Below are 25124 nucleotides of genomic sequence, written 5' to 3' on the forward strand. Positions count from 1 at the left end.
AGATCCTCCTCCTTTTGGACTCCAGGCCGAAAACTGTGCACAGTTTTGGACTCTGCACAACCACAAAATCCTGCTGGTCTAGAGACCAGGAGACAAAAGAAAGGAAGAAAGACTTCCCACCCCAGCTCATGAAGGGACAGCCCCCTTCCCCAGGCTCACCTTGACCTGCAGGACCTTAGTGGGGGGCTCTGAGAACTCAAAGGACTCGGGATGGGCCAGGGTTGGAAAAAAGGCAGTGGGAGGTGGCTATGTTCCTGATTGTTTGGGCCTCCCCACCAAGCTGAGGGTCCTCCTGGGGCAAGGACACTGACCTGAGCAGCGTCCCAGGGAGGGGCCAGGCTGTGGCCTGTGGACAAGGCCTGCTGGGGTCGAGGACGGGGATGATCAGGGCTACAGGCTGAATAAGTCCCAAGAAATAGAAATCATATAGGCAGCACTCTACGGTATCATGCAACGAAACCAGGTCTTAAAAATGAAAAGACCCTTCCACCGGGAAATTTTAATTGAAAACTCTTCAACATCTCTAGAGACAAAAAGGAGATACAGACCCAGGGGCGCCTGGGTGGCTCAGTCGCTTAAGCATCCGACTCTTGGTTTCACCACAGATGATGATCTCAGGGTTCATGGGTTTGAGCCCCACATCGGGCTCCCTGATGACAGCATGGAGCCTGCTTGGGATTCTCTCTCTCTCTCTCTCTACCCTTCCCCTGCTTGTGCGTGCTCTCTCTCTCTCAAAATAAATAAATAAAATTTAAAACAAGGAACTACAGACCCAAACTGCACATTTCTTTTACAATATATATAAAAATACTACCTATCTGAGCCCAGGGGATCCGCTAAACAAGGTGTTTAAATTCCTATGCAAGGTCGAGGTCACAGACCACAAACACAGATGTACAGGAGCTACTCTTTAATTTTCCAGAAAGGAGAATGAGGACAAGGAGGACAAAAAAAAGGAAAAAGAGAAATGACTGCTTCCAACTCTAGAGTTAACCAGAGGCCCGTCGGCTGCGATTTATTCACGTAGCCCGGAGGCAGCGGTACCTGAACGTCCACCCAAGACATTTCCTGCGACTGCTCTTCTGACACCAGGTGTGGGGGTCTCTACACCAGGCAAGTGTCCAGGTGTGCAGACACAGGTTAATTCTGATAATACATCAGACGGCAGCTGGGGCTGCAGGAATCTTGAAGCTCTCCTCACTCAAACATCTGGGGTTCACGTCCATAGCCCTGGCTGGGTCCTCAGTAGAGTCGCTGGCTGGGACACCTGCACGTGGCCTCCCACAAGGCCTGGCCTGCCTTCTAGCTTGGTGGCTGGGTTCCAGGGTAAATGCCCCAGGCATTCCTTCTGATAGAAGAGTCCAGACTTCGGAAGGATTGGCTTCCTCCTGAATATCAGGCTGTCATTTATGAAGTGGCCACTGGGTGGGCACTGGGATCAGGGGCACTCAGATCCTTTGCCTTAGGTAGCTGCTGGAGTCACACAACTTCCACAGCCCGAGGTTCCCTGAAGCTACTGCTCACCTCCACCTCTGTTCAGGGCAGTCAGGGTTCTGCCAGACCCTGGGGGGGCAAAGACAAATGTGGTTGGTCCTCTGCCATCAAGCCACTTGCCAATGAACAGACAAGACAGCTCTTGGCCAGAGGAAGACTGTGATGTGCATCTTGGGAAAGAAAATGAGCAACAGACTTGGCGGCCTGAAAGGAGAAGAATTTCGACAGATGGGAAGGACACTCCAGGTACGTGGAACAGAACAAACAAAGATGTAGAGACATTCTGACCAAATATCAACAATTTCATGTGAGTCAACCAACAGCAGGCACATGGGCAGGAGAAGAGCCCAGTGCAGCTAGATCAGTGGTTCTCAAAATATATTCAGTGGAATCCCAGGGACCTGAGATCCTGCAGGTGACCTGTGAGGTCAAAACTTTTCATATGCCCCTTTCACTGAGTGGACATTTACACCAATGGCCCAAAAGCCATGGCGGATAAAGTTGCTAGAACCTTGGCCCACACCAAAGCAGTGGCACCAACTTCTACTAGTGTCCTTCACCATCATGTACCCACAGGAAAAAAAAAATCCAGTTTCACTTTAAAAAGTGCTGATAAAAGAGTAAAAATACTTACTCTTGTTAAATCTCAATTTGTGATTTACACAAAATTTGTGATGCATAAATTTTTAAGATCCCACATGAAGAAATACACAGTTCATACCTGGCCCTTGTATTGCACAGTGAAAGACAATGGCCGCCCTGAGGAAAAGCACTTGTGCAATTGACATTTGAGTTACAAGCTGAACTAGCCACTTGCTTCATGGAACACCACTTTTACTTGAAAGAATGACCCATGGACAGACTGTTCAGTTGTTGATGGCATGTTCTTGGAAATGAATGATGTAAGCTGGCCACTTCAAGGTAAACAACTGATGGTGTTTGTTGCCAATGATAAAATTTTGAGCTCTCGAGCAAAAATTGGGATTTTGGAAAACTTGTGTCTTCCACTGTGAGCCTGGGATTCCCAACAGCTATAGACTTTCCTGATGAAACTGATAGCTATGTTAACAAAGGTGCTTTATGGACAAGGTCTGATAAAACATGCTGACATCTAGATCCACATCACTGTGTGAACCTGTGTTTGCCAGGTGACAAACACTCTATGCTACAAAATCACATATGGGTAGAAGAGCCATTTCAAAGTGCAAAGTAGACCGAGGGGTTTTACTACAACAGAGCATGCAAATTTCATAAAATTCATCAAGCTGGTTTCAGAATCTACGTCCTAATCTTTAATAAACTACCACCTGTCCAGGAAAGGTGTGATATCAAAGCAGACTGGCCATAATTTCCTAAAAGAGGCATTAAAATACCCTCTCTTTCCCCAATAGTAACTGGTCTATGAGAGGCTGGACCTTCCTTATATACTCCAGCCAAAACATGTCACAACACATTGAACACAGCAGCCAATAAATGAGGATCTACCTGTCTCCTAGTAAGCCAGACAAAGATTTTGCAAAAATATAAAACAATGACACCCATATTGTTAAGTTTGTTGTTATTATTGCAGAAAATACTTAATTTCTCCATTTAAAAATCATTATTTGCCGTAATGTTAACATGTTATGGGTTTATTTTTTTAAATAAATTCATATACCTAAATTAGTGTTATTCTATATAAATGTTAATTTATTTTCAAATCTATATATTCACATATAAATAATATATTGTCATTTACTTTGTTTCTAGTGATTTAATAAATACTAATTTTCCATTTTGGTGAATTACTATTTTAACCAATATTGTAGATGAATTACTAAATATTTATTGGCTTTAATTTCTAATATGGTAACTCTTAGATTTAACCACGTAAGCTACAGCACTTAAGTTCAGTGACTGTTCAGAGTAAAGGGGTCCTGAGATCAAGACGTTTGAGAACTGTGCTCGAGAGCACAAGGTGCGGGACCCAGGCTGGCCATGCCACGTCTGCTACGGCAACTGGGCCTTGATCTGGCTGTGCCCTTTGACCTGGTTCCCTCCACATCTCCAGAGCCACGGCCCTGGCCACCCTGCCCAGGGCTGGACCCTGCCCTATCGCCTCCCCTGGAGGGATGCTCTGGAGACTTGCACCCTCAGTCACCTGGTGCAGAGCTGGGGGATCAGCAGCAGCAGCAGGATCTTCCCTTGACCTCAACCTCCGAGTCCACAGAGCTGCATGGCTGGTCCTGCATGCTAGGGAGTGAGGAGAGAGCTTCTGTGCACCTGTGAGCCTCTGGGTCTGTGTACCTGTGACCACGGGGTCCGCGTACCCAGGAGTGCCCACCAGTGAAGTCTAGAGCAGTATCTTCCAGGGCGGCTGGGACACTAGCACATTCCCCAAGTCTCCACCCGCCCTTCCCTCCGGGGACCCCTAGGTGACCTACCAGGGAGCCCTGGGAACTCTAGGAACGGGTCAGGATGGGAGCACTCTGAGGGTGGCAGGGAGACCAGCCTCCCTTAAGACCCCAGGTGAGTGATGGTCCTGCACTGCCTGCCATGTTTTGCTGGGGACTCTGGGCGAGTCCTTGCCCAGACCCTTGCTCTCAGGCCTCAGTTTCCCTCTCTGGGAATAGGGGTCAATGAGCTGTGAGACTCCAGCTTAGGGTTCTCAGTCTCTGGCAGCTACTGACCCTCCATACCCAGGGGCCCATGCTTTGGTGCGGCCTTGCCCCCACTGGGGCCCCTGGCAGCACCCCACCTCCGCAGGCTCACCCGTCCCCCTCTCTACCAACCCCCTCCCCAGCCCCTTATTCTCCTTCGTACCTCAGATAACCTGGGAATCTGTCCCTGAAGGAGGCCAGCCAATCATCCACAGTCTCCCTGCCCTTGTTCTCGCTGAGCTGGAAGATCCCCAGGATGGGTTCCTCTGGGATGGCCAAGCCGGGACCCTGCCGGGAGCAGCTGGTACGTGAGCACGGGCCCTGTGTTCCCGGCTTCCCGTCTCTCCGGAGGACCCATTCCCCTTACCCACCTGCAGGCCCAGAACCCAGGTCCACCCCTCAGGCCCCAGGGTGGGCGCTGCTGGTCAGAGCTGCCTGGTCCCGCCAAAGTTACCTCCTGAGCTCCCCACCCCTGTCCTGGGAGGGCTTGCCTCCCCCCAGCTTGAGACATCCCAACCCTATCTCACGGTGTCGCCGTGGAAGCAGGTGGCCCCAGCCTTGTGTGCGGGATTCGAGGCCCAGTGCCGGCAGGTCTGAGTGTGGTTTGGGCGAGGACAGCACACCCGGCCCAGGCAGGGGGCCGGGAGAGACGAGAACCGGAAAGGGAGGACAAAGCGACCCCCGCCCAGCACCCGGCCTCCCCGAGGGGCCCACGGCTCACCCCGTGCTTCCTGAAGATGTTGTCCAACTTCCAGATGTCCATCTCCACCTGAGTCCTCAGGCTCCCCCACTTCCTGGGCGCCAGCATCCTGAGGTGGGTGGCCAGGGCCTGGACGTACTCCCCAAAGACCACCACGTGCAAACTTTGCATGAGGCTCTGCTCTCCACAAGACAAGATGGAGAGGCCCGAGTGAAAGCTGTCCCAGGACACGGTCTGGCTGGCCTTAGCAGTGCACCCTCGGGGATGGGGGCGGGGGGAGGCGGATGCTACTCAAACTCCTCCAGCTCGGGTCTGTGGAGGGCCTGTCCCCACCACCAGCCACATCGAACACCTAACCGCCAGGTTCCAGGGGTGCCTGCTTCAGCTCCTCAGGGTGACCGCCAGCAAGTCAGTCCCCCCGAATCGGCCTCCTACCTCATACACGGGAGTGGAGTGCAGGCTGGGACAGCCCTCCAGGCCCTGCCACAGGGACTGCAGAGCATTGACCAGATCCCTCTCCTTCCTCCCGAAGTGGCCCCTCAGCAGATTCTGAGAACAGGAGGGTCGGGTGTCACGGGGGCCCGTGGTGCCCAGGCCGGCCGTGCTCCCTCCCACCCTTGCCGGTCTCCTCCAGCCTCTGGGCCCCCGCCTCGCCCCACTGAGGGCACAGTCCTGGGCCAGAAGCTCACCCACTGTCTGTCCCAAAGCTCTGTCTACCCTCCTCCTGCCGATCTCTGAGAGCACCCCAGATTCAGACTGCAGGCCCTGACCCGAGCTCTTCCCTGGAGCCCTCCTGAGTCCCCCCGGGTCTCTCCCCTTTGTCCCCACAGGACTGGCCTGGCACCAGACCTCGATGATGCTTTCCCTCCAGATCAGACTCCCAAGACACGGGACTGGGCCTGCTCAGTTCTCAGTGGACGCCACAGAGGATGGGCAGAGGGGCAAAGCCAGCCTCCTCGGTGTTACCAGGGTACCTGAGCAAGTCCCGTCCCCACTACACCCCAGCCCTCCGGCGCCCCGTCTGCATGACGCAGCCTCATCGGCACCATCTGTAAAAGACGGTGCCAACGTCCAATCCATGAGGTCTGCCTGCCTGGAGCTCTGTGTGGAGAAAGACCCCGGGGCTCCAATCGGGCCAGAGCAGAACGGAATGCTGGGATTGAAGCCATGTCTGCCACAGCCCAGGGAGAGGCAAGGACAGGCTGCTGGTCACCCTGGGAGGACCAGACCTCCCCAGGGCTTGCCAGGTGCTCAACTCTGCAGAAAATCCAATGGCAGTTGTCTCAGGAGCCGGTCCCCAGGGGGGAAAATGAACCACTGGCTAGAACTGCAGGAGTGGAGACCGACCACCAGTACCTCCCATCTTCCACCCAGGAGGCCCCCATGAGGACAGGGCCCTGAACCCCTAATCTGAATGGAAAATTCCCTCCTGTGGTTTCCACATCCTAGGAGGCCACCTCGCCCTCTCAGGGCTTCGGCTCCAGGGTCAGCCTCTGGGCATCCTCAGGGACCTCATCCTCTGGTGTGGCAGCCACAGCTCAGGGGGAGACAAAGCCGGGCAGGCACAGAGGCTCTGGGACACAGTGAAGGGACTTCACCTGCCTGGGAATGCAGCCCGGTCAGAGCCAGGGTGGGGAGAGGGGAGCCAATGTCAGGCCTCAACTGGCCTGGCAGGAGAGCAATCACACAGGTGGAGAAAAGAAGAGGCAGGTCTGGCCAGAGGGGACAGAGGGAGGTACCCTCCATGAGGAGGGGGCCAGGCCTCATAAAGTGGCAGGGAGGCTAAGCTAAGCCCACTCATCGGACAGGACCCCTACCTCAGGTCAGACAGGAAGCTGGCCCTGCCCCTCTGCTGCAGACAGAGAAGGCAAGCTGGGGAAGGCGGTGGGGGGGGAGGGGGCCTGACCAGGAACATCTCTAGCCCATTCTGTCATTGCTGCCATGTCCCTCCCCAGCAAAGGCTCTGCTGGGCTGGGCAGAAGTCCAGGGAGACACGGGCAGGCGCCTTCTGCCTAGGTTTTCTAGGAGAAGAGACCCCACGCCAGGGCTGGGGCGGGGATGGCATCACCTGGCACAGGGCTCTGACTCTAAGCAGGAGGTGGTCCCGGCTGTGGCCCTCAATGGCGTGGATGGCACCCTGTACTGCGGTCACCAGGTCTGCAGGTGGAAAGCATGCCTGACTCAGCTCCTGCCACGTTTTCCTGTTGGAGTAACCAAAGGGGGTCCGTGGGGCCTGGCCCAGAGCCCTGCCACAGCCCCAAAGCTGCAGCACACCGGCCACACCCCTGCGCCTCTGTGCACCCTGGGACAGATGGGAGGCCGACGCTCCCTCGTTTCTGCTGCCGTTGCTGTCTATCCCATCCCACTGTTTTTTTTTCTCTGTACTTATAGACTGTTGTATCCACGTGCCTTAAAATGCAAAAGGTACAGTGGAAAACTCCTCTCCCCACTTTTTTCACAAAGGACAGCCATTGCCTGTCCGGATCGTCCATTGCCTAGCCTGCCGGGGCCCACCGGCCCCGCCCACACCCGGGTCACGCCCCCACGCACCTGAGGATGCAGCAGTTTCCCAGCAGGTGCACCTCGGGGAAGGCCCCCGCAGTGGCGTTCTGCTGCAGGAAGTGGACAGCCTTGTCCTGGTACCTGCGGTGTGAAGCGGGAGATGCAGCCCCTCCCACCAGCCGAAGGGCCCTCCCACCAGCCGCAGGCCACGCCCACCGGTCGCAGGCCCCGCCCACCGGTCGCAGGCCCCGCCCACCAGCCCCAGCCCCACAGGCCGGGTCCCTTCTCTGCTTTAACGGCCGCCCCGTTCGCAGAACCACAAACGTGGGTTGCAGGGACCGAGATGTTGACAAGGCAGCCGGGGTTTACTTGGGCTGGCTCCGTGCCAGACCCGGCAGCCAGATGCTTCCTAAAGACATTTTCACCGAATGCCCTGGAGGACCGCTGGTGGCAGATGCTTGAGAACAGGATGGGGGTGGCTTTTCCCGTGGACTTGGAGCTGCGTCAGTGCTGTATCTGAGAAGCCCTCCCTCCCCGGCGGGTGAAGGGGAAGGCAGGCAGACGAGGCCCTGCCCTCCAAGCCCTGGGAGCGTCGGCTGAGGCCTGGGGGTGCTCTCAAGAAGGGGAGGCCGGCACCCCACGCCCGGGCTGGGCCACTGAAGCTGCTCCAAAGCAGAGTAGGGGGAGGCTCCGGGACAGCACACACCCCTGCTCCCCAACAGCAGGACAGAAGGGGCGCCCTCACGAGTCTGAGTCCCTAGAACACAGATCAAACTGGCGGCCCAGCAACATTTTCTTAAACATTTAAAACCTGGCTGATTTCACCTAACAATCCATATCCCTGGCCTCTCTTAAGTAACCTGCCTCACAGCCGCCCTTTATGGAGCCTGGCCCAGGTGAACACAGCCACTTCTGAAGTCTCCGGAGAAAGGGGCCTCGTGATGTGGTCTACACCGCGCTGTGCCCAAGGCATGCTTCTTAATCACAGGGGCCCAAGGACCCTGCAACACTGAGCCCAGCCCCAGCCCGTCGGGAAAGAGGCAGAGTCCCCACCCAAATCCTTAGCCTGGGACAGAGCTGGGTGTGTGGCTCAGGACTCTGACAGTGAAAAGCAGAGGAAATGAGGACACAGGCAGTCTTCCAGGTCCCTGGCCAAGGTGTAACCAAGATCATTTTTTATTAGTTATTTATTGGGGGGGAGGGGCAGAGAGAGAGAGAGGGAAGGAGAGAGAGAGAATCCCAAGCAGGCTCCAGGCTCAGTGCGGAGCCCAACATGGGGCTCGATCCCACGAAATATGAGATCATGACCTGAGCCAAGATCAAGAGTGAGACACTCAACCGACTGAGCCACCCAGGTGCCCCAAGATAATATTCTGATGAAACATTTTAAAAAATCAAAACCGATCCAAAACATCCAGAATGAGCAAAACATGAAGTTTAAATAAAGACAGAATTCTACTTTGCATGCTCATGACTGCCCTGCTGGGCTCCCCCTTCCTCCCAGTCCTGCTGTCCAGTACGGGAGCCCCAGCCCCAGGTGGTGTTTAAAGGTCAATTAACTAAAATTAAGTAAAAGTTAACTGTAGTCCCTCCATGGAACTAGCTTGACAGCCACGGGAGGCTGGAGACGCCATGTCAGAAGGGGCCACCGTGGGACGTCTCCACAGTCACACAGGGGCTGCCTCCAGAGCCAGGCGGGAGGTGGAGCAGGCCAGACTGGAGACACCCAAAGCCAATGCCCACCCCTTTCCCTGCTTCGGGAACTGGCCAAGCACCCGGTGGCCCGCGGGTCTCAGGCTCGGCTAGCACTCTAACTGGGCTTATGTGGACCCAGACACCCGTACCTCCTTCTCTAGGCAACGACCACCTTTTCACTTACCTGTTCAGAAACTTTGAAAATATTTCCAGAACCATGGCTTGAACTTGGCTAGTGACCGATGGTCCAATGGGTCTTGCTGCAATTATGGCTTCTTCCAGCAGCTGCCAGTCAAAGCAAGTGGCCTCTCAGGGGGGAACCAGGGACCAATGACACAGCCGGCGGACCCTGGGAGACCGTGTCCCCCCCAACTCTGTTATAGGAAGGGCTGACGCGCGGGAGCTGCACCCACACCCCTCCGCCACTCTGCCCGCTGCCGGTGGCACAGAGCAGACGCCTCCCGCCAGGCCCTCACTACCCCTCCCGGCCCCACCTGTGTTGCAGGCCTCTCTCCCTCGAACCCTCCAATCAGCCTGCAATCAGCCAGCCTGAACGACCTCCTCATCCCCACGCATGGCTAGGCTTCTCCTGTCTGGCCCAGAGGCTGCCGCCACCGCCCCCCCCCCCCAACGAAGCTGCCAGCTCCCCACCTGACACTCTGAACAGGGCTTCTTGGCATAAAGGCCTTGAGGATGCATAACATGTTTTCTCCCTCCAACTCTGAGCAGTCAAGAGAAGCAACAGAAACTCCCAGCACAGATCTTCTTTAAAAAAACAAACAAAAAAAAACCCTCCCCCTCCCCACACACGGGGTGGCCTCTCCTCCGAGGCCAAACATCCCACACCCCCATGACTGCTTGACCCTCTCATCGAGGCATCCCCAGACCCTGGTCTCTCTGCAGATCCTACCTGAGGCCCCGGGCAGTCTCGTGAGCTGAGACATTCCAGGAGGAGGCCTGTCTCCTGAAGATGCGCCCTGCAGCCCCGCACTGGGACCCCATCTGTTGTGCCTGCCGCCCTCAGTCACTGACACCGTCCTTGCTGCACATGCACCCGGCCACCCGTCAGTCATCGCCCCCCAGCACCCCATCCTTCCAGGCACCCCCCCACACACACCAGGCGGGGCGCTCAGGAAGGGGCCAGGGACCCACGTGGTGGGCTGGAAAGACTCTGACTGACGAATACCTGGAAGATTTCAAGGAACGTTGGGTGGGAGAACGGGGCCCACTTTTTCTGATCGCAGATCAGGACATTTTCTAGAGTCTCCTCCAGCCTTTCCTGCCCAGAAAACAGTAAAAGCAACTTTGATCCCCAGGCTTCTCCCCAGGGCTCCGCCCCAACTGAGGACAGGAGAGCGAGTAAGAACCAGATCCCACCCAGGAACCCCCCCTTGACCAGCAGCCTGAAATCCGCCCACCGCCGAGGGACCCAGTTCTGAGTAAACCCCTCTCCTTCACAGCCTCCGGCCCTCTGTGCATCAGCGTCTAGATACACCCTCCTCCTCGTTCCTGGCCAGGCCATCGCTCCCATCCCCGTCCACTCATCTGCCTGGGGGTGATGGGCAGCTCCCACTCGCGGACAGCAGAGCCCATCAGCGGGCGTGAGCTGAGAGCTGAGAGGGCCGCCAGGGTCCAGAGACACACAGTCTGGGGACACAGGGACCACGGACCACTGGGGACCAGGTTGCACCAGGGAGACCCAGGGCCCTGGAGACCAGCTCCTGGCCAGAAGAAACCTGAGTGTGACCTCTCAGGCCCGACCCCAGGCAGTGACAGAGGCTGTCCCTAGCAGGTCCCCCCAGGGGAAGCTGTCCTCCTCACCCGGCTGGCCACACGGCCAACACAGTGCGGTCGGGGGAGGGGGGCGTCCTCAGGTTGGCTGCCCAGACTCCCACTTGGGTCTCCTTCCTAGCCCAGGTACCTCCATCTGGAGGCCAGCTTGCTGGGGGGCCCCTGGCGGGCCGTGGCCTTCCTATCTGCAGAAAGGGGCAGGCTGGAAGCTGATTGTCTCCACCAACTCAGCACTCGGTACTTTTTCCCTCCTAGCCCTGCCAGAAGCTCATGTCCGGCTGCCTGCCCGACGCCACTGACGGCGGGTGCTAGCCCTCACCTGACACGGGTGCCCCGCGGACATCGCCGCGCCACGACCCGGAAGGCGGCACCGTTGCTTGCGCTCTGGCTGCCTGTCTGAATTGCCCACCGGACACTGCAGTGCAGCCCTTGGCGGCTGGAGCGTGGAACAGCGAGGAGTGAGAAGCCCCGTCTTCCCTAATCCGGCCCAAACTGCAACGCCACAGTTTTGGGGAGAGCCGTGAAGGACAAGGGGCCTCAAAACTCAGAGCCCTGAGTTTGCCGGCGATGAAAAGGCTGGGCACTTACACACCAGCTACTGGAAAATTCCCGTTAAGTCGATACCGATTCTCTACCTCACGGTCGTAAAGCTTAGTTTCTCGGTCTGTTAGCTGAGATAGGCAGAAAGCTTCCCTGCATCCCAAAACATCTCTTCCGCCGGTTCCCGTGACACCAGACGTGTCTGTGCCACGGCCACGGATGCCGTTATGGGAGGTCACGTCTGTTGAAAGCGATCATAGGGGCGCCTGGGCGGCTCAGTTGGTTGCACGTCTGATTCAGCTCAGGTCATGATCTCAAGGTTTGTGAGTTCGAGCCCCGCATCAGGCTCTCTGCTGTTAGCACAGAGCCCTCTTAGATCCTCTGTCTCCTTCTTTCTCTGCACCTCCCCCACCTACACTCTCCCTCACAAATGAATAAACATCAAAACAAAAAAAAAGACCATAGTAGGAAATTGCGATGTCCCCTTAAGTCTTCTCCGTCTGCCAAGGATTAACCGTATGCACCCACTTTGGGGCAGCTGGCTTTCCACCCGAGGCTCGCCAGCCCTGCTCTGCAGCCACCGGTGTGGAAGTGGCCAGACTGCACTCACTGGTCAGGACAGTGACCTCTGGTCTGGCGCTCTCTCTCTGGGCCCACGATACACCTCACACCTCAGACCCACGGCACGTGGTTACTTCCCACGTGACAGTGCTCAAGGGCCAGAATCGGCACGGCATCACCCCTGCAGCCCTAGGAGTGGACTGGGGCTCTGGCTCCAGCCCACCATCCGGGGCCCGCCCTGGCCCATCCCCTTTCCTGTTGTCCCCCAGCCAGGTGTGGGACAAGGAGACCTCTGGGTGGTGGAGACTCCTGGATCCATTTACCTGGATCAGCCCCACCAGCTGCTTCTGCATTTGGGACATCCAGGTCACAAACATCATGGAGTCCAAGAGGTACCCGGCCGTGGGCTTCTGGGAGGTGGAAGGTGCATTCGGAAGTGTCTCCCTGCTGGGTTGGAAGGAACCACGAGGGGCACAGAGCTGAGCTGGGGTTGGGGGAGGCACTGGGCTGTGGAGGACAGCTCAGCGCTAAGGGCAGTGGACTCCAGGCCGGGCCTCGCCCCCTCCCCAGCCTGTGCTGCCCGCCCCTCGCCCCTGCACAAGGCCAGTGAGAGGGCAGCTGGGGTTGAGAAACCAGAGCCAGAGGCTCTGTTGGTGTAGACCAGTCTCTGGTCACACACAAGTGTGGACCGTGAGCCCCCCCCCCACACACACACACACAAAACCACACCCTAACATGCTAACGCACCAACACATATACACAACAAGCACACTGACACACGTGTGTCCCCAAGGCTGGGGCTGCATCTGCCTTCTCCGGCCACCAGCCCCACCCAGGTGGCCCCTCAAAAGGCTCTGCGTCGACCGCAGCCCTGGCCTGGGCGCCCTCACCCAGGACCCCAAGCTCCTCCAGGAGGACTCACCCCAGCTGCCCAAACAAGGTCGTCCTGCCCCAGGCATACAGCACGCAGCAGCTGTTCCAGCTGGCACCGCAGGAGTGCTTGAGCTCCAAGAGGCGGCTGAGGAGGACCTCCTGGAAGCAGGTGCTGTAGATCGTCCAGAAGCGGGCCCCCAGCTGGCTTGCCCTCGGCGACCCCAGGCCCTGTCTCACAGCCTCCTCTAGCTTCTCCAGGAAAGGGCCCAGCTTGTCCCTGCGGTCCCAGGTGGGCACTCGGGCCTCAGCGTCATTCCTCAGCAGCCTCTCCAGCTGACTGCCCCAGGTGGCAACTCTGCCATCCTCGAGGGTACCGGCCTCCAGGCTCGGGGGCTTGTCCTGTGTGTACTCCACAGTGTCCAGCACTGCCTGGAGCTTCAGCTCCAGCTCCTGGCCGTGCCTGACGCCCTCCAGAGCCTGCTGGACCACCTGCCACATGCTCTGGGCCAGAGCCTGGTACTGGGGGCCGCAGTCCTGCCCTTCCCATGCTGACGTGGAGACGCTCAGGTAGGCTTCCAGAAACTTCCCCTCCTGCACCAACTGTTGGAAGCCTGGAAGGAAAGAACCCAAAAGGATGGCTCAGCAGAGGGACTCGGAAGAATGGGGGAAACCGGGGAGGGGGAGGGGCGCCTGCCCAGGCTTCTTCCCCAGAGTAGGGTGGGTGTGGGCTGAGCTGGTGTCAGGGGAACCACGCACGAAGATGAGGCAGTGGCTTGAAGAGCCTTTGGGGACGGGGCTCCTTGCGGCCAGTCAGGATCAGCAGGGCACGAGTTTGTACAAGGGTCACAGAAGACTGGTGGGCTTTCCACCGTGTCCCCCTTGCAGCAGGAAAGCTTAACACGAGCAGTTCCTTCCCATGAGCCTCTAAGCTCCCAGGGCGACGCACGGTCTGCGCTTTCATCAGCGGTGCATTGTTAACCCGACATTGAGGCAGCAAAGGCGCTTCCCCGACCAGAGGCACGGACAGGGGGGTCCAACAGAGGTAGTAGGAAATAGTGTCAAAGGAATGCCCGTCAGGACCACGTGGAGGGCTCACTGAAGCCCAGGTTGGAATGTGCATTTGGGACGGGTTCCCAGGGGGTGCCAACAGTGCTGGTCCTCTGCCAGGAGGGAGGGATGCGAAGGGAAGAATTCCGCCTTGGGTCCCAGAGGAGCCTCAGCAAGACACTGCAGCCTGTAGCTGCAGGAGGCAGGCTCTGATGAGACTCAGATGGGAGAGAGGAATTGGGAGACAGGGCTGTCCAAAGCACTTGAACACTTGGACACTGATTCTTATGGACTTCAACTTGGAGGGGCAGTTTTGAACTTTAAATTCTCCCTGGAAACTTCAGAACGAGAAGGCAGGTATATTTCAAGTTGGGGCGCAGAATGCCTTCCTGTCGTCAAGGGCGAACGCATGCCCCTCCCCCCATTTCCTATTCTTCCTTTCTCGTAGCAAGAATGAAGGTGTGATGCCAGGAGCTGGGCAGCCGTATTGGGCCACGAGACAGGAACCCCATGTGGAGGATGGTGGAGGGGTCCAATGGAGGGGTCTGGGTCCCTGATCACGGAGGAGCCCTGGACCACCTACCCAAATCTTCCATGAGAGAAGCACGTTTTATCTTGCTTTATCTTTTTTTTTTTTTTAATTTTTTTTCAACATTTTTTATTTATTTTTGGGACAGAGAGAGACAGAGCATGAACGGGGGAGGGGCAGAGAGAGAGGGAGACACAGAATCGGAAACAGGCTCCAGGCTCCGAGCCATCAGCCCAGAGCCTGACGCGGGGCTCGAACTCACAGACAGCGAGATCGTGACCTGGCTGAAGTCGGACGCTTAACCGACTGCGCCACCCAGGTGCCCCATATCTTGCTTTATCTTAAGCCACTGTTTGTTGGGCGTCTCAGTGAAAGCAGCTGAACTTATAACAATACGAAGAGTTGAGGAGGAGTGGAATGTGGGATGGAAATTATTTTGCCCCAAGCAGGACAGCCTTTGACAGCCTTGAACTATTCTGAAGGTGGAGATTCCCTGTCTACTTCTCATAGATGGCTCCCTGTGGACAGTAATTAATTAGGTTAGATGTGGAAATAGGAACCGTGACCCCTGGAATCTCTGTGCTGTCACCAGGTGCAGGGGCTACCTGGACATCATTCCCCTTCCTTCCAGAGCTGTGCCGTCCAGCACGGCAGCCCCGAGCCACCCGTGGTTACTGAGCACTGAAAACGTCAAACCTGAGCTGTGCTGTCAGCGTAAAACACACACCAGATTTCCAAGACTTAGCAGGGGGGAAGAAAAAGAATGTAGCATACCTTAAATTTAATACCGATTGAACGTTGAAACATGTTGAAATACTACCTCAGCTCTATTGGGCTGAAGAAAAGATATTACTAAAGTTAATTTCACCCGTTTCTTTTTCAATGCTTCCTGTGACTCCTGAAACTTGAAATCACCGCCCGGCTCACACTCGATCTCCTCAGACAGCACTAGCCTAGAATATACTTGCCCCTCTCCCTCCAACATGGGATTCCGATTTATCCCACACCAACCTGGCTCTTTTCTGGGCAGGGGGCCACGATCCGCCCCCACCACCACCCCCCCCCCCAAAACAGAAGACCTGCCCTTACAACGTCCTGAGGTCTCGACTGCGTTGCTATTTCTTAGCAAGAATATTGGTGGGGTCGGGCCGGGCCGGTTCGCTCTCTTCTGGGGCTTTTCTCACTCCCCAGCACGTGTCAAAGCCCCCGTGCGCTTAGCAGCCCGGCCCCGTGACGGCTGTCGTGTGGCGGGGGGTGATGGTGAGCAAGCCGGCCCCCCTCCCCACGTGGGGCCCTCCAGGCCCTCCGAGTGACACCCAGGAGGGTGGCACGCCGTACATATTGAAAGAAAGGCCGAGTGAGCAAGCAAAAGATGGGGAAACAGTACAAAGATGAGAAGACGGCACCCATACCTTGGGAGGTTTTGTCCGGAGGAATGACACTCTGGGGCCCTTCGTTTGTGTGCAATCCTTTCAGAAACCCGGTAATCCTCCTTAGGTTCAAAGGATGGCCTCTGGGCTGTCGTCTCGGGTGCCCCTGAGGCTCAGCGAGCAGGATTTGTCCACACTCGCTCCCAGCTTCTTCCCCTCCGAGCCTGGATTTCCTCCTGCCCCAGAAGACCTTCCTGTGGACTAGATCCATCCCACTGCTCTTGTGCCTGGCAGCGGCTTGGCCCCACCGACACCTGCCACAGCCTCTGAGTCACGGGGCGTGTTACTCTCTCTCTGCCAAACAAAAGAAATAGGAGGAAGTGGGTGACTGCCAGAGAAATTTCCTCCTGTGTTTAAAAACATGGCTGTTAATGCTTTGAGAAGTCCCCAGATCTCACTGCCCAGGGCAAAGATAGAGGTGGTAGTCTCACTGTTTAGTCCAGGAATGTTTCCCTGACATCTTGAGCCAACCCCAGGTCGGAGCAAAGGCCGGGAAGTTAGGCAGAGCACGTGAAGCCTGTGGTCACAGTGGACCCCCATCACCACCACCACCACACTCCCACCCCACCGTTGCTGTCGAAAAGTGAGAATAAACTCTTGTTTGGATTTTTGAATGTTTATTTATTTATTTTGAGAGAGAGCGCGCGAGCAAGTGGGGGAGAGGCAGAGAGAGAGGGAGACAGAGAATCCCCAGCAAGCTCCATGCTGTCGGCACAGAGCCCGATGTGGGGCTCGAACCCACAAACTGTGAGATCGTGACCTGAGCCCTACCTGGATGCTTAACCGACTGAGCCGCCCAGGCGCCCACTTGTTCAGATTTTTTAAAAGTCTGTCATTTGGGGCGCCTGGGCGGCTCAGTCGGTTGAACATCGGACTCTTGGTTTCGGCTCAGGTCATGATTTCACTGTGAGTTCAAGCCCCGCTTCAGGGTCTGTGCTGACAGTGTGAGCCTGCTTGGGATTCTCTCTCTCCCTCTCTCTCTCTCTGCCCCTCCCCCACTTGTGTTCTCTCTCTCTCTCTCTCAAAATAAATAAACTTGAAAAAAAAGTCTGTCATTAACAAATAAATTACTCATAGCTATTTTTTTTTAAAACAGGCTTTAAAAATACGGAACACTTCCCAAATTTGTGTCATCCCTGCACAGGGGCCCTGCTCATCTTCTCGGTGTCATTCCAATTTTAATGCATGTGCAGCTGAAGTGAGAGCTCTTTGTACAGCTGAAGTGAGAGCTCTTTTTTTTTCATTATTATTACAGCAAAGCACAGACAACATAAACTTTACCATTCGAACCATCTATAAGTGTACAAGTCAGGGGTATTGAGCAACACCCTTCCAGTAAGGTCTGCAAACATCACCACCATCCATCCCCAGGACTTTTTTTGTCATTCCAAACGAAAACTGCCCCCGTTAAATGTGAACTTCTGTTCCCCCTGCCCCGGCTCCCGGCGACCACCCTACCTGCCGTGTCTGTGATTCTGACCCCTCTAGGGACCTCACATAGGTGGAACCATGCAGTGTTTATCCCTCTGTGACTAGCCTAATGTCCTCAAGTTTCATCCTTGACGTAGCAGGTGTCAGAATAATGCTCCATCGTATGGATAGACCCGCTTTGTTTGTCCACGTATCTGTCCGTGGACCCTTGGGTAGCTTTTGGCTACTGTGAATGATGGTGTTCTGGACACATGTGTGCACGTGTCTGTTCAAGTCCCTGCTCTCAGTTTGTAGCTCTGGTTTCTTTTTCACCGACAGAGGAAGTATCACCGCTGTGGTTCCGAAAGCCTCACGTACCTTGGACGTGCTCACTGCCCGAGTAGGTGGGTGGCATCCTCGAGAAGCCACCGCTCGTCTCCCAGGAGGCTTCACGGGGACACTGCCGCCAGCAGCATTGCCCAAACCCTGGAGCAGCTTCTGTCCAGTGTGGTGTGAGGTAGGGATCCAGTGCCGTCTTTCTCCGTGGGAGAGAACCTGCTTTCCAGTGGTGGTTACCAAACAGTGTCCCCTCCCCCGTGCCCTGATTTGACAGGCCAGCTCTGTCTCCTGCATCCAACATGGAAACTTGGATCTGCAGCAACCCAGATGGCAGCTTTAACCACTAGCCAGAGAGCTCCAAGGATACATTCAGAGTCCCCTACCTGGACCCCACGTATCCCATGGGAGTTTCCTGTTGCTACTGTAACAAATTACCACCAGCTTAGCACCTAAACAATGCAAGTTGCAAGTTTTCTTTGCCGCTGTTCCAGAGGTCAGAGATCTGGCTGGGCGTCTCTAGGGTGTGTTCCTTCCTCCCGCAGCCCTGGGAGGGAACCTATTTCCTGCTTTACCACCGTCCTGATGCTGCCCGCGCTCTTAGGCTCACAGGCCTTTCTTCCAGTCTGCAGATCCAGCAGTGGCTGGCTCGCATCTGGTCTCAGCTCTGCCTCACTCTCCCCCTGGTAGGGACCCTGGGGTGGCATCAGGCCACTAGACAGGCCAGGGTGGGCTCCTCTGTGAGGTCAGCTCATCAGCAACCTTATTTCTGTCACATCCTTAGCTCCCCCTTGGCGGTGGAAGGGGGAGCCATCAGGCGGGCATCGCTGGGGGGCGCTATTCTGCCTACAGCACACCCCCTTGGGAACAGCCTCCCCTCTCTCCTCAGCTTCACGGGGTGACTTCTCAAAGCACTCAGCATCTCCACGCTCTAGTGGCCAAGGGCAGGCCGCCAAAACGGCGTGTTGATTATTTTACATTGAAGCTGCTTAGGAAGCTTCCGGTATAAGGTCACTGAGACCCTCCCCTGTCCCCAGAAAGCAGGATGTAAACCTCCCACATGAAACGTGTCCCGTCGGTACTGAGAAGCAAAACAACACCCTTATCACCAGAGACAGAAAGTCTAGAGCCAAGAAGGCCGTATCGACAACCATGTTATGTTCTATTAATCTCGTACCTAGGTCCAAATTCCACTTAGAATTCTTTACTAGTCAAAGCTCCCAGACACTGAAAGAGGGACCCTTTCACACCACTGGTGAGAATGCAAACTGGGGCAGCCACACTGGAAAACAGAGCGGAGGTTCCTCAAAAAAATTACAAATAGAACTACCCTACGACCCAGCAATGGCACTACTAGGCATTTATCCACGGGATGCAGGTGTGCTGTTTCGAAGGGACACGTGCACCCCCATGTTTATAGCAGCCCTATCGACAATAGCCAAAGTCTGGAAAGAGCCCAAATGTCCACCTATGGATGAAGGGATAAAGAAGATGTGGGATATATATACACCACGGAGTATTACTCGGCAATCAAAAAGAATGAAATCTTGCCATTTGCAACTATGTGGATGGAACTAGAGGGTATGATGCTAAGCGAAATTAATCAGAGAAAGACAAATATCATATGAGTTCAGTCATATGAGGACTTTAAGACACAGAACAGATGAACATAAGGGAAGGGAAGCAAAAATAATATAAAAACAGGGAGGGGGACAAAACAGAAGAGACTCTTAAATATAGAGAACTGAGGGTTGCTGGAGGGGAGGTAGCTGGGGGCATGGGCTAAATGGACAAGGGGCATTGAGGACACTTGTGGGGTTGAGCACGGGGTGTTATATGTAGGGGTTGGATCACTGGAATCTACTCCCGAAGTCATTGTTACACTATATGCTAACTAACTTGGATGGATGTAAATTTAAATAAATAAACAAACAAACAAATAAACAAATCTCCCAAACACCTGTTTTCTTTATCCTGCCAATTTCTCAAAATTTAGTGCCTCTCTGTCTAAAAGTACAAAAACTGCCCGTCTGGGTCTCTTCCTTAGGTCTCAGTTTTATATTAGGCCTCCGTGCACACAGAACAAAACTTTGGGTTTTTTGTCCCATTGACCCATCTCACGTCAGCTTAGTCTTGAGTCCAGCTGGAAGATCCCCGAGGTAGAGAAGAATTCTTTCTTCCCTGCGACACGATCGCCCTCGCCCCTTCAAATCCCCTCCCCCACCCAGTCGGACGGGTCCCATGTTTCTTTCAACCCGGTTCCACAGCACACTCCCACGAGCCTTGTCCTTAGGGACTCAATTCAACAGTCTAGAACAGTCCTCCATTTCTAGGACAGCGCCTTGGTTTCCGAGGACCATCTGGCTCATTTGCCATTCCCTGTGTTCCTACTTCCTGCTCACAGAGACGGAAGCACACGCATATCCACACTTAACTGAGGGACACAGAGCTCACAGAACACAGCGAGCGTGCAGAGATGTTGGCGTTGCCCTAAACACACACCACAATATCCCCCTCCCCACGTGTTGCAAAACAGGGCCCCTGTCCGGTGCCGGGGGTTTTCCTATGAGGCAGGTGCTACTTTATAGATATGCAGTGAGACAAGGAGATGGGCTGAGGCCCTGCAGCTGGAAGGTGCTAGAACGGGGGAGCCAGCCCCACAGGCAACTCCAGAGCTTCTCCTCCTAGAAATGCTGGGGGGGGGGGGGTGCTCCCAGAGAATCCTTTTTTTCCTGATGCAAAGACTTTTGGGCTCTGAATATGAAGCATGCTGTATCCAGAATCCGGAACCAGAAAGATACTCCCACAGCCTGAAGGGAAGTCCGTAGAATGTGTCCCCCCAGGTCACCTGCCTGGAGCGGAGCCCTCGCAAGGCGTTTGGATGAAAGGGGCCAAACTTCAGCGGCCGCAGGGAGGCTGCCCTGGAACCCTGGCACCCTGCCCCCAGTTCTCTAAGAGTCCGAGATGAACATGATCAGCCATCAGAACAGGACTGTGTCTAGTGGGCTTGGGCGGCCAGACCTCGGCATCCTGCCCAGGTCTGGAAGCTTGGGCATGAGGGACACCTCGGTTCTGGGGACTCCCCCACCAGCAGCACAGACCAGGAACCTCGAAAGCCGTAGAGCCTCATGAGTCACACGTCCAGGTGACACAGGAGAACTGGTGGCCTTGACGAGGCTACATGGAGAAGGGGCGGGCAGAGGGGCAGGGGGCGTGGACAAAGGACAAAACCCCCTCAGTCGGGCTTAAGGTCACCGAGAGGAACCACCGTCCCTGTATTAGATGCCTCGCTCCTGTAAACTGACCAACTCCCAGCTTAGGAGCCTCCTGGGGACAGAAGGTGGGTCTGCCAGGCTAGGGAGAAATCTCGGAGAATCCCAAAGTTTCACTTTCTGTTTCGCTTTTCCTGTTTCTCTGGAGTTTCTCAGAAACCATTTGGAAGTTCCCTTTGTCTCCCCCACCCGCTCAAATCACATCCTAGTAGATGAGTTCATGTGAGGCAACAAACGCCCTCTTCATGGGGTTTCCAGCCTCTTACGAGACTACCCAGGGTTCCAGCACAGCTGCCCACCCGAGTGGAATGTCCCCTCCCTCTTCTCTAGTTCAAGGGGCACCTGGCAGGTTACACAGGCCCCTGCTGGACCCCAGCTCACACTGGCACCCCCAGGAGGGAGAGGCAGGCTTTCTCTAAATGTCCCCTCGCCTCCACGCTGCTGGGCACCACCCCAAAGGGGTCCCAGGAAAGCCCCAGCCTGAGCCAGCTGCTCAGAACCCCACCGGCGTGGCCACAGCTCAGGGGAGCTCAGGACAGAGTGCGGCAGCCGCTGCAAAAACTCCAGCTGGGCGCCGTCCCCACGAGCCTGAGGGCTTCCCCCTAACCCTCCGGGGCCTGTTCTCTCCCTTTACCAACTAGCTTCACCAGACAGAGCGGAGCGATGCGCCCCTCCTTTTCTAGCACCAGATGGTGGAGCTTAGAACCCCGCCATCCACGCGTGGTTCCCATGCAGGGGGGCCAGGGGGATGTGCCAGACCCATGAAAGTTTTAAATGCACGTACCCTCAGCCCTAATAATTCCACTACGAAAACTTCAATATCCTGACAGATCCAGATTCCCTCCACAATCTGGACCTCGGTGCCTTTATAAAAGCTGAAGCCACATACAGGCTGGAACGCACCTGGAAGGAACCAGCCTAATAAACTGTCTACAGCAGTCAGACCAGCTGGAACTCCCACAGCCACTGACGGCGATGAGGCTCATCTCGAGACGCACAACTCAAGGAAAAGAGCCAAGGGCAGCGCACACACAGCTTTTAGAGGTCACCTTGGCGGCCTGCTCGCGGCCCACCTTCCTCTGTCTTCAAGGCCGGAAGGATCGCATCCCTAACCTGTCATCACCTCTCTCCCTCCGACCACAGGTGGGGAAGGCTGTCCACCTTGAAGGACTCATGATGCCACCGGACACCCTTAATCACACCCGGACCGTCCCTTTCTCCATGTCGCACATTCACGTCCCAAGAATTAGGGCGAGAATATCTTTACACCTTGACCATTATGACTCTGCCAACCAAAACAGTGCATCCTAAAGGCTGCTTGTGGTCATCTACAGGGAGAGTCCCCATTCCTTTTCGTGGGTACATCCTCTTTAGCCCTCCAAGGGCGGACCACAGCCTACTCAACCGATCCCTTCTGTGAGGAAATAAATGGAATTTTCCCTTGAATCCACTTTACTATAAGCCCAGTGGAATCCCAGACACATCCTTGAATATTTACCAGCTACTGATTATACAGCTGAAACAAATATTTTTAGTAAGCAGCAAATTCTACACTGGCTCCCTGACCCACAGAATAAAGGTTTCCAGATAGAAAAGACTTCACTAGAGGATAAAACAAGTGCTGAAGGGAATCCTAGATGAGGGTGTCATCAAAGACAGAAACACAGTCCCATCTGACTCGGGACAGAGATGCCCTGCCGGCCAGCTCCCAGTGCTGCTAATCACACCCCTTGATACAAAATCCTCCCTCCCGGGGCACCTGGGTGGCTCAGTCGGTTAGGCATCAACTCTTGATTTCTGCTCAGGTCTTGATCTAATGGTTGATGAGTTCAAGTCCTGCATCAGGCTCCAAGCTGTCAGTGCAGAGTCTGCTTGAGATTCTCTCTCTCTCTCTCTCTCTCTCTGCCCCTCCCCGGCTCATTCTCTCCCTCCCCCCCCCATCTCCCAAAATAAATAAATACAACTTAAAAAAATCCTCCCTCCCAAAGCGTATGAAATCTGCTTGCTTGCCTCTGTTCCTGCCACTGCCCCATCCAAGCGTCCTAACTGCAGATCCGTGACAGCAGGCAGGCTCTCTCCTGCTCCCTTCCAGGGCTGGTCTTGGTGTTCAAATGCAGATCTGGTCAACTCACCCCTACTCAGCCAGCTTCCTGTCGCCCAAGGACTCAGTCACATTTATTAGAGGACTGAGGTCTTGAAGACCTTTTGGCCCATCCCACCTCCCTGCCTACCTGCCCCCCTCAGCGCTGCAGCCACACAGCTCCTGCCCGCCCCCTTCCCTCACTCTCCCCCTCCTCCTCCAGGAGGCCCCCAAGACAAGAGCGCAAGAGCCAGATGTGTGCCTCGTGGCCCCTGACCTCTACCTCTACCCGTTCAGCGTCCCTCTTCCCAAAGACTCGTCAGCTGCGTGAGATCGGGCCTGGGTTGGCCCCTGAGTCCTGGTGCCCGGCAGGGCCTGGTGCCCGGCAGGGTTCAGCAGAGACTGGCTGAATGAATGAATGAATGAATGAACGTGTGGATCAAAGAGTCTCCGAGGCCCCTCTTAAGGTGTGTGCCTTCCCACAGCACCTCTCCTGCTGGAGTGGGGGCCGGGCCGGGGCCCCTCAAGCCCTTCTGCCTCTGGGGCTGGGCGACTCCCCAGGCTTTGCCCCCTCTCTGGAGCAGTGGGCCTGACCAGCGATGTCCACCTCTGCCCCGTGAGCAATCATAGTTCCACGAAAAAAAACAAAAACAAAAAAAAAAAACGAAGCTTCGTGGTGGGTCGCTCCCACGGGTGTTGCCTAAGCGGGGCTGGGGCCAGGAGAGAAGGGTCTTCCCTCCCTCAGGTGCCCCTCGGAGCCCCACTGTCCGCAGAAGCAGAATGACACTGGGATAATCTCTCCCACATCCTAAATTCCCAGGAAGCCGGCAAAATCGTGCAACGCGTCCCCTTTGTAAAATCCTCCTATTCATCGAGATGCCCACTTGCCCTTTCAGAACCTGCCCCTGTGTCTGTCCCCCCTCCCTCCCCTCCAGGGGTCTGCTGACTGAGGTGGGCCGGCCATCTGCCACTCGAGGGGGCCACGCGCGAGCACCTGGCTGGGGGGAGAGGAGGCCATGTGCATACGGGAACACAGGAAGTAACCCCACAGAGCCCAGGATCAGTCTGCCCAACCTGGAGTAAGAAAGCTCTCCCTCGACTGTTCTAACTCCGACGGATCCGGCTCAGGCCCTGTGGCCGGAGGCTATGGCAACGCCTGGTCTCTCTCCTAGAACCCTAAAGAAACAGAGCGTGGGGCCCAGAGGATGGGGACAGACGCTGCGGACCTCACCCACCCTCGCTCAGGGAGGAAGAGCTCGCTGTCCGTGCCTGTGGAGCCCCCAAGAGGGCCGGTGTGGGCGCAGGCTGTGGCCTCCCCGGGGCGCAGTGTCCACTCCCGGTCCCCAGCAGCCTCGAAGTGCACCCGCACAGACCCACCCCGGAAGCCCCCCACCTCCTCTTCCTCCACTGGGAGACTGTCCAACAGCTTTGACACTCGTCACCAGGGCAGGAGAGAGGACGTGGGGGGTGGGGGAGAAGGGGTGGGGGGGCGGGGAGGCTGGGACCCCATACTCAGGAGATGAGGAAGGGGCGATGGCCTCTTCCCCGGGGCAAAAAGCACAACGTTACGTCGAGACGGACCCCCTTCGGCAGTGTCGAGGAGTCGAACCATTTGGGGGCCACTAACCGTGTGAAGAGTTTAAGTTCAAAAGTAAGGTCAAGGGAAAGGGGCGGCGGGTGGGGAGGAAGCTGCGAACCCTCGGAGGTGGGTTCGGAACGAGGGCGAGGGCGCAGCGCGGGGAGGCCCTCCGGGCCTGGGCACCGCGGGGCGCCACCTGTCGGGGGCCGCAGCCGCTGGGCTCGGGCTGGCGAGTGCGGCGCCGCTGGCTTCCCCGGGAGCCGCGGCCGCGCGGCCGCACCTGCGGGACTGGCGCCCCCCACCGCGCTTCCCTCCCGGGTTCGGGAACACGTCGGGGCCGCTGCACGGCCGGCTGCAGAATCCGGATGAGAAAAGGCCTCGGCCCGGGCCGCCGCGAGAAATACCGGAGACACGAGCGGGAAGCGAAGTCTGCGGACACCCGACCTCCGCCGAGACGGCGGCCGCGTGCCGCCACCTGGTGGCCGGGGCTGGGAGCGTCCGCTGGCGTTTGGCGCTTTGCCCACCTGGTGGCGGGCGACTCGGCCCAGGTGAGACCCGGAGAGCGGGACTGAGATCTTCCCCTCAGAAGACAGGTGAGAGCCTGATCAACGGGGGACATTTTCTGAGTAATGTTTCCATAAACATT

At 56.2% G+C, this 25124-nt stretch overlaps 1 protein-coding gene and 1 non-coding gene across 4 annotated transcripts; both read right to left on the reverse strand.

The window, feature by feature from the left end:
- Nucleotides 1-895: 895 nt before the first annotated feature.
- LOC102951629 lies at nt 896-17963 on the reverse strand. 3 transcript variants are annotated; one of them, XM_007094892.3, is made up of 13 exons: nt 17590-17963; nt 15784-16095; nt 12845-13406; nt 12246-12366; nt 10217-10309; nt 9215-9315; nt 7384-7476; nt 6902-7034; nt 5269-5382; nt 4855-5010; nt 4297-4421; nt 3635-3726; nt 896-1563 (listed from the first exon to the last, which is right to left on the reverse strand). In XM_007094892.3, exons 2-12 carry the CDS (start codon nt 16010-16012, stop codon nt 3654-3656), a joined length of 1800 nt encoding a protein of 599 aa, XP_007094954.1. In that variant the 5' UTR covers nt 16013-16095; nt 17590-17963; the 3' UTR covers nt 896-1563; nt 3635-3653. The 3 variants fall into 3 exon arrangements, with proteins under 3 accessions (XP_007094954.1, XP_007094953.1, XP_007094955.1); XM_007094891.3 differs by having other exon boundaries at nt 12246-12369; XM_007094893.3 differs by lacking the exon at nt 10217-10309 and having other exon boundaries at nt 12246-12369.
- LOC122239820 lies at nt 16903-17009 on the reverse strand. The gene has a single exon (XR_006219205.1). It is a non-coding gene; the product is annotated as a U6 spliceosomal RNA (small nuclear RNA).
- Nucleotides 17964-25124: the final 7161 nt, after the last annotated feature.

Source organism: Panthera tigris, chromosome B3 (assembly GCF_018350195.1).
Source record: "Panthera tigris isolate Pti1 chromosome B3, P.tigris_Pti1_mat1.1, whole genome shotgun sequence".
Classification (NCBI taxonomy): domain Eukaryota; kingdom Metazoa; phylum Chordata; class Mammalia; order Carnivora; family Felidae; genus Panthera; species Panthera tigris.

Coding starts and splice junctions, on each gene's coding strand:
- LOC102951629 (XM_007094891.3), bottom strand. CDS start 16,012: ATGGATCTAGTCCACAGGAAGGTCTTCTGGGGCAGGAGGAAATCCAGG. Junction 13,407..15,783: donor TCCGGACAAAACCTCCCAAG/GTATGGGTGCCG, acceptor CTTTCCTTCCAG/GCTTCCAACAGTTGGTGCAG. Junction 9,316..10,216: donor CGTTCCTTGAAATCTTCCAG/GTATTCGTCAGT, acceptor TTTGACTGGCAG/CTGCTGGAAGAAGCCATAAT.